Source organism: Neospora caninum, chromosome VIIb (assembly GCF_000208865.1).
Source record: "Neospora caninum Liverpool complete genome, chromosome VIIb".
Taxonomy (NCBI): domain Eukaryota; phylum Apicomplexa; class Conoidasida; order Eucoccidiorida; family Sarcocystidae; genus Neospora; species Neospora caninum.
Window position 1 is genome coordinate 593,085 of NC_018394.1, and position 7,691 is coordinate 600,775.

The 7,691-nt window shown below is 56.1% G+C and overlaps 2 protein-coding genes across 2 annotated transcripts; one reads left to right on the plus strand and one right to left on the minus strand.

Moving 5' to 3' along the window:
• Positions 1-687: 687 nt before the first annotated feature.
• Positions 688-4,441, plus strand: NCLIV_024600 (hypothetical protein; the record flags this gene model as incomplete). Its single annotated transcript, XM_003882655.1, has 5 exons — positions 688-750; positions 1,146-1,279; positions 2,384-2,474; positions 3,050-3,114; positions 4,318-4,441. 5 exons carry the CDS (start codon positions 688-690, stop codon positions 4,439-4,441), a joined length of 477 nt encoding a protein of 158 aa, XP_003882704.1.
• Positions 4,442-6,213: 1,772 nt separating this feature from the next.
• NCLIV_024610 (conserved hypothetical protein) lies at positions 6,214-7,431 on the minus strand (the record flags this gene model as incomplete). Its single annotated transcript, XM_003882656.1, has 1 exon — positions 6,214-7,431. One exon carries the CDS (start codon positions 7,429-7,431, stop codon positions 6,214-6,216), a length of 1,218 nt encoding a protein of 405 aa, XP_003882705.1.
• Positions 7,432-7,691: the final 260 nt, after the last annotated feature.

Below are 7,691 nucleotides of genomic sequence, written 5' to 3' on the forward strand. Positions count from 1 at the left end.
CTGTTTCTCATTTTCTTTCCCTGCGAAATCTCCCCGAAGACACTTCTTCGGTATCGCGTGTGCGTCTTGCGCACAGTCCTGGTTGGCGATTGAGAACCAAAGTGACCACGACGTGAATTTTGATTTCTGCCGTCTCGCGCTTTCCTGTCCCAACGTCTGTGAGGTTAGCGGGAAGGCAGTCTCGTTGTTTTTTCTTCTTGTCTCTCGTCCCTTCTCCACAGTTTCTCTGAACCTCAGCACGGCCCGCGAAACGCGTACACTCGACCTAGACACTACCCTCCTGTGTAGCCCGTAACCCCGTCCTTGTTTCCCGATCCTCCTTTCCGACCACGAAAGTCAGAACGCCCCTCCAGCAGCAGGTTTTGCCTTACGGAACCGTCGGGCTTCTTGCTTTCTCGTGAAATCCCCGGTCGAACAGCACTCGGCTGTTCCCGTTCGGCTGTCGGCGGCGGCGCTTGTCCTTCCATGCATGCAAAAATTCGGGGAAAGATAACAGAGACGACACAGTTTGCTCTGGACGCTGTTCGAATCAGACTCAACAGGTTTCTGCGAACCGGGCGAGGAACTCCCTGTAGAACACAACAGCCCAAAGGAACCAAGGGTGGATCACACGGTCCAAGGCACAGAGGGTCTGTACTCCTGTGCAGAGAAACAGACGAACCGTTTTTCTGCGAGCGCTTGACAAGGATGGAAGACTCCAACTTCAGTCTCCAAGCAGAGACTCAGCAGCTGAGAGAACAATACAATGCGGTAAGGAAGTCGCCGACCCTGGAGATACAAACCGGCCGTACAGCGTTGAGGCTGTGCACGTACAGACGTGTATCCCACCAGTCGCTTGCTGGCGTCTGCCTCTTTTAGAGTTGCCTTCATGAAGCGATGCTTGCGCTGAATGCTTGTCTCGCGCTTGGAACGATCCAGATGAGCAACGCTCCACATACAATGTGAGGCATGTATCTTGGGCGCATACCAGGGGACGCGTATACCGGTGTATATACCTATACACACACAGTTGTCGGGATGTTTGTGTCTTAATCTAAATGCACACCTGGGTAAGAATGCGGGTTTTGACAACGCGAGGACGTTGCTTCGGGGATATTTATGCGTATCTGGGTACGTTGGTGCAATACTTTCTCTTTTCTGCTCAGCAAATGCGCATGGACAGTCCGTCTCCCCGGCTTCAGTTTGAGTATGCGTGCCTTCTATCCTGTTCGCCAAGCCGCGAGGAAGTCCGAGAGTCTCTGGAGCTCTTTGACGAACTTTTAGACATTGGTTTCAACAGGTGAGCTCTTCCGCCGACCATCGTTTCTCTTCCAGAATCCCAGGCGGACAGCCCTGAGATGTCTGAAGCAAATTCCGGTCGCCTGTCTTCTTCGCGTGCTACCTGGTGCCGTTTACCTTTCAATGCTAGGGGAGTTTGTGTTCCCTTTTCTTCTCTTTTCCTGCGGAACGTTGCGGTGTCCAGCGCTGCTCGGCCCCTGCGTTATTGGGGAGCACAAACAGCCTCCAGTAAGGTGACCGTGTGTTTCCTGTTTCTGCTTTCTCCCCGAAATGCATGGCTTTTACAATCTTTACTCCAGACTGCCGGACACGCGCAGTGATCTTCCGTAGTTGTCGCTGCAGCGCCTTCTCAGGCACAGATGTTCCGCCTTGCCAGGCGGTTTGCTGCATGCGTCCTGGGCCCGGCGCGCATGCCGTCCACGTTTCCTCATGCCTTCGATGTTCGCGTGTCAGAAACAGCGTGGCGAAAGTCCTGAAGGGTGGCCGATGCCGAACGTGCCGCGTAGCGTTTATTGCCAGCGGGGTTTCCCATGCGGCGAGTGTTTTACCGAGCGTGAACGCCAAGCAAGCTTTTCTGCGCAACGCCCTTGTTCATATAACCGGGCAACTCGTACCTCATCCGCACGGTGTGCGTGACTCTGTTTGACTCCGGATCGATATTTTTGCGTAGGGCTTTTGTGTGGTCTGTTGCCCATCCGTCTGTGGTCCCTGTTTGGTTGACGCCTGCGGCTTCCGTGGGGTGTACCTCTGAGGGAGGCGAATCTCACGTCGTCTCCCCCGCGTGGAGCGTGTGGATCTTACTTTAGATCCTTCTCACGCGGCTGTCAAGCGAGTATCCTGTTCTTAGATTCCACATGTCTGAAGTCGCTGACAGACTGAGAGGGAGTCTCGGCCACGTCGCGGTCTGCCAGGATCCTGCCGCTATCGGCGCCTGTGCGCATCTCCACCGGTGGAAATCCGCGCGAGGGGCGACGCCTGAATTAGGCATGTGGAGCTACACTCGAATCCACGTCCCTTTCTCTGTGTGAGCGCCGGTGAATCCCTCTGTGCCGTTATGCTCATCCGCCCGACTGCTTGAAAACTGTTGTGGTCTGTGTATCCACAGGTCCGACTGTCTCTTTCAGATTTCTTTGGCCCACCTTAAACTAGGAGAGTACAATCTGGCGAAACGCAGAGTTGAAACACTTCTGCGCTTGGTAAGAGAAAACGGGGCCGAGAGCAGTTTTTCGCTGAGCGCGCGCCTTTTGATTGCCACGAAAACGTAAAAAACATGCCAACCTGACTCGCAGGTGTTTCTCACAGAGCCTGTGCCGACTCCTGAAAAAAGGCGTAGTGTCGTAGATTCGTATAGAGATAGGAACACGTTAAGTCGTGAATCTTGACAGACTGTGATCTACCTCTTGCAAAGGTACAGACTCTCAGAATGCTGCCAGCAGAAGGCGTATATGGTGCCGCCTGACACGAAGATATTCAGCTGAGGGATGACGAGGAAACCAACGTGAATGCCGGTTTTTTGGTCTCGTGAAGGATGTGCCTTTTCCGACTCGAGCCCATGAAAGACCCGAAAGTGGGAGAACTGTATCAGACCGGCTGTGTACATTGCGAAGGGAAAACCGAGGACCATGCGAAGAGCAACGCCCCCGTCAGGGATCTTGGAGGCGCACCCGTCGTGAGGCGTGTACTTTTCGACGGATTCATGTGGAAGGCGTGTAGGAGTGGCGCCGCTGTTCCAATCGAACAGACTGGACGGTTGTGTCGACTTTTGATTCAGGAACCGCGGAATTTATCTGCCTTGTCGTTGCACAGCCTTATCATAGACCGGGCTTCCCACGGTAAGTGAGCGGCGGACCGCGGGCTGTACCCGCAACTCGTGAGGCGCCGCTGCTCGGAAACCACGTCGTGTCTTCTGTCGCGTAGTGGAACAGAGGGAACGCTGGCCGCAGGCCGCGAGCCGCAAACACTTCCGTCCCGGGGGCAGTAAGCAGTTCATAGGAGGTGCGCAATCGCAGCTGTAGTCTTGAATCCTGTGCATAGGAGCGCTGTACGTACAGTGGCATCTCACGGCCATGCGAAGAGAAGCGAGAAGCGAATGCGACCGACGGGCCACGCACAACGCGACGTGTTGTCACGAATTCCTAGCGAGAGTGGTTGCGAATGGAGAAGCGCTAAGGGGACGCCAGAACGGTTCTGGAGACTCCATGAGAACACCACGAATTTCTTCTGTATTACAAGTCCGTCAAAGCCTGTCCGCCACGCAACTGCATGACCCATTGCGTTGGAGAAAACATTACCCTATCGGCATCTCGCAGTGCGTTATCTTCGTGGTACACCCTGTTACGGGTTTACACAGTGTAAGTGTGGGAAAACGGTGTGTGTATGCCTACAAGTGTTTACATCGTGAAGCGCGTTTAGCGGCAGAGTCTTCGCTGTCAGTGTCTCGGTAGACCTGGGATATGACACTGCAGGATTTCAATGTTTGTGGAGTTTCCCCTATCACTCTTTTGGATGTGGAACTTGCAGATGGTCTCATTGGGTCCGTGCTTCTCGGCCTCGCCGTAGGTGAGTGATTTTGTTTTGTCCCACCTCCTGAAGAGGGCCAGGGAAGAACCTGTGTCCACGGTGGGCAAGCGTGGGACACTAACGGCTTTGGAGGGAATCGCGGTTGAATGCCAATGGAACCGTGAGAGAAACAGGCGTTTCTCTCACGGTTCCCCTTGAAGTCGATCGGTTCACTAACTTAAAACCGGCCGAAATCCGTACCTGCGGGCCTCAGCGTGAGGGTGAAGTCGAAGATCGACTCGTGCTGTTTGAAGAAAGTATACACATCGAAGGAAAGCCTCATGGTCTGGTACGCTGAAGCTTCCGTGGTGCGTTTTCGATTCACAACGGATCTTTGTGCAGTGGTGAACTCTGCTCGCGAATGGACGCTACTCAGCACTTTCAATGCATAGCTTAACATTAGCCGACATCCTGGACTGCGATTCTAAGCGGCAGGTTCAGTTCTTCGGCACGTGCTTACACACTGTTCTTTATGTTCAGGCGGCTGTGTGTGGTATCTCCTGCGGTCGTGGACGTTATCAAAGTAGACGGCGACCGGGATGGCGGCTACATTCGATGGTGGGAACTGTGCTCTTCGTCGGCGCCGCCTGCAGCGTCGAGTTAGTCCCAGCCTTTTGCCGCATCCCTCTTTTCTCTGGTGCAATTCCCTTCAGAAAGCGGGTAGTCCCCCTCTCTAAAAAGTTCAAACTTGATTAGAGAGAGGCGAAGCGTTGTGGGCGAGTTCGTCCGGCAGTTTGTTTTCTCCTTGCGCACTGCATCCTTCATGAAATCCAACCCTGTACCTCGTCTTTTCGAGCGAACGGCTAGGACCCGGTCTACCTATGTACTCTCACTGAAATACGTTTCCCTTCACCAACTCGCGGATGTGGTGATGTCCGTCATCTGAATTTCAAGAAACCAAGAATAGAAATAAAATATCTCGGCAAGCAAACGGTGTATGTCCGCAGACGAGATTCGACTTCCGTGAGTGCGTGTTATTTGCTGACCAAAGAACGAATCGGGCGCTGCAGTCGGCGTCTTGGTGTAACGGCACGTACCCTCTCCGGAGGGAAAGAAAGGGAAGGCTTCAGTTCCCCCCAACGCCGCGCCGCCCGCGTGTCCCGGCCCTTTTGACGCATCCTTGGACAGGATTTGGGCACCGGAGCACCACGCACATACACAGTCGTGGTGGCTGTTAGCCCCGCGCTGGAATCCTCCAAGACAGACTACCGCTTCCTGCAAGTCTCAGCGCCGGCGTGCCTCTCAGTCAACAGGGAACCGAGGTCCGCACAATCGGTACCCAGCCCTGCGTGCATATGCAGCCCCGCTCGCGCTTCCTGTAGTATTCAGGAAAATGCGAAACTGCGTGAGCACGTTTGCACGGCTGATTCCTGCCTTTGAAAGAAACACGGAGGTTATATATAGGGAGAGCATATCTGTTCACGGCACTGTACGTTTTTCGGCACCGCTAGGGATCCAAGCTCCGAGAAACGGCCAGCCTGTCATCCAGGAATGGAGGAGGGCGGCTGAGAAACGCAGCTCCACTTGCCGATGCCGCGGTGGATGCGAGTGAAACTACCAGAAGGATGACCACCACCTTGCAGATTCTGAGCTTCTACTAGAACGGTGATATAGCAGCGGCTCCTGTTAGCGTTCAGGACCGAGGCGAAAGAATCAGGAACATTTGCCCCCGAGGTACACGGAGGATAAATGAACTATAGCGTATACTCGAGTGAAGCGCGCTATGCGATCCACGAACTACGAACCCCCGGGGCCGTGGTCGCCACTGGCTGAGCGTTTTGTTCACTCGTGTCGCCGACGGAGGCGGGAACTTCTGACTCGAGAGCGCACATTCTGCTCAACAGCGAACTTATTTGAATGTTAGCGGACCGGGATTGGCACATCGGTTTGCTTTATGAAAAACGAAGTTGAATTAACATTTATGATCTACCTCTTTGATCGTCGACAGCCGTACCACGTGCTACTCTCGCTTCCCTTGTCGGGCAGACGACGCCACGCCATCGGTTATTCCCGGGAACTTTCTGAAGCGCCTCCACATTGGTGCATCCCTTGTAAGCTACTATCAGATCTTCCCCCCGAAGGGTTGCTCAGGAAAAGCGAAAATATGCCAAGGAAAAGAAAGGTCGCTCAGGAAACCCAAGCTAAAGAAAAGGCACCTACTCGCGAGGGACTTCCTCGCCTCTGGAGACACGCAGACTCCCCCCCAGGTACTGTACAGGTGTTTCACGGAAAGACGTGAGAAAAGACAGTCGGTGTCGTTCCTCGAAAATCTTTCCATTTTCACAGGGACGCGTCCAAAACCAACAGAGATGCGGCCGGCAGGAGCGCGCTGCTCGTGCGCGCCGCTGCGACCTGCTAAAGCTGGCACACTTCGCTCTATCGCGGGCCATACTTGCTGAAGCGATCGCTTAAGCTCCCCCCGCCGTATCCGTTGTACGGCAGGTGCGCCGCCTGTGCACTTTTGTTGTTCGCGTAGCCATGTTCATCCACCATCGCTTGCGGCGGCGTTACTGCCATGCCCCGCTGAGCAGCCATGGGCGGCGGCACCTTGTCCAGCGTCGCCATAATCTTTATCTTTGACATGAGCTCCAAATCGCTCGCAGAAGGCACAGCCCGTTGCACTGGCTGTTGGGCAGAACTCCCGCGCAACACGGGTACCCTGTTTCCCGGCGCTGGAGCGCGCCTCCTGGTGCTCCCGGCGGTCGCAGCCCGCGTCGGACGCGGCGCCGCTGCAGAGGCAAATCCGCCGGCTGCCGAGCTCTGCGCTCGTCTGTTGAACGAAGTGTTGAGTGGCCTCGCTGCGCCAGGGCGCGCTGCCTTGAGCCGTGCAGCTGCTGCGGCGGGTTCTGCGCGCGTAGCGTTCGCCAGCTTGCTGATGCCGCCAGTCTTCCTCACAGTTACTGCCTTGCGGCCACGCGTTGCGTTCGCCGCGCCGAGTCCTTGCAACCGAGCTCCAGCGGTCGAACGGACCGCGAGGCGCGCTGCCGGGCGGCCGACAAGCGCGCCGTCTCGAGTGCGCGGAAGGCCGAGCGGCAGGCGCGATTTCCTGGACGCGGCTCTCCCACGAAGCCTCATTCCCGGTCGGATCATCATACGCTGAGCAGACACGGGAGCTGTTGCAACCCGTCTCGCATTCGCTGTTCCCGTCTTCTTCGGGCCGGGTTTCCCAGCCTTTCTGCCGGGAACCGAGTTCTCAAGAGGCTGCGCAAGACGCTGCGCCAGGGACACTTTCGGAGTTGCCGCCTGAAGGTTCTGCTTCTTTTTGGCCCCAGGTTTCGGCGTCGGGCGGTTGCGAGACGAAACGGCAAAGCCGCCGCGACCGCCACGACCGCGCCGAACTGCGCCCCGCACGTTGCCTGCTGCCTGGCCTCCGGTTCGACCAGAGTCCGCCCCGCCCGTCGAGGGCCCTCCGCGTTTGTTGATTGCGCGACCGCGCCCTGACAGTTTAGGTCCATTCCCCCGACGAAACGGGTTCTTTCGTTGAGAGTTGCGCCCCTGCGCCGCCGCTTGGCGCTGCATTTTGACTAGATCGTCGAGGGAGCAATTCAGCCGGCTCTCCATCGACATCGAAGCGTTGCCCGCGGAGGTCGTCATTTTCGCTGCCTGGACAAAAACAAATACGGAGAGTGGTGTCCCCGGAACCGCAAACAAGAAGCCTTGAAACTCTGCAGGAGCTCAAAACAGTGGCACGAGGTCTAACAGCCTTTGCCGACCGGACGCGCAGGGGAGACTGTGGTAGAAGACCTGACGAACTACAGGCACGGAACCACTGCGTCGCAAGTTGTAGACGTTGCCGACGGCTGCGAAAGCTCCTCACGTAGCACGCATCCCCGTTCGAAATCAGGAATCTCCCG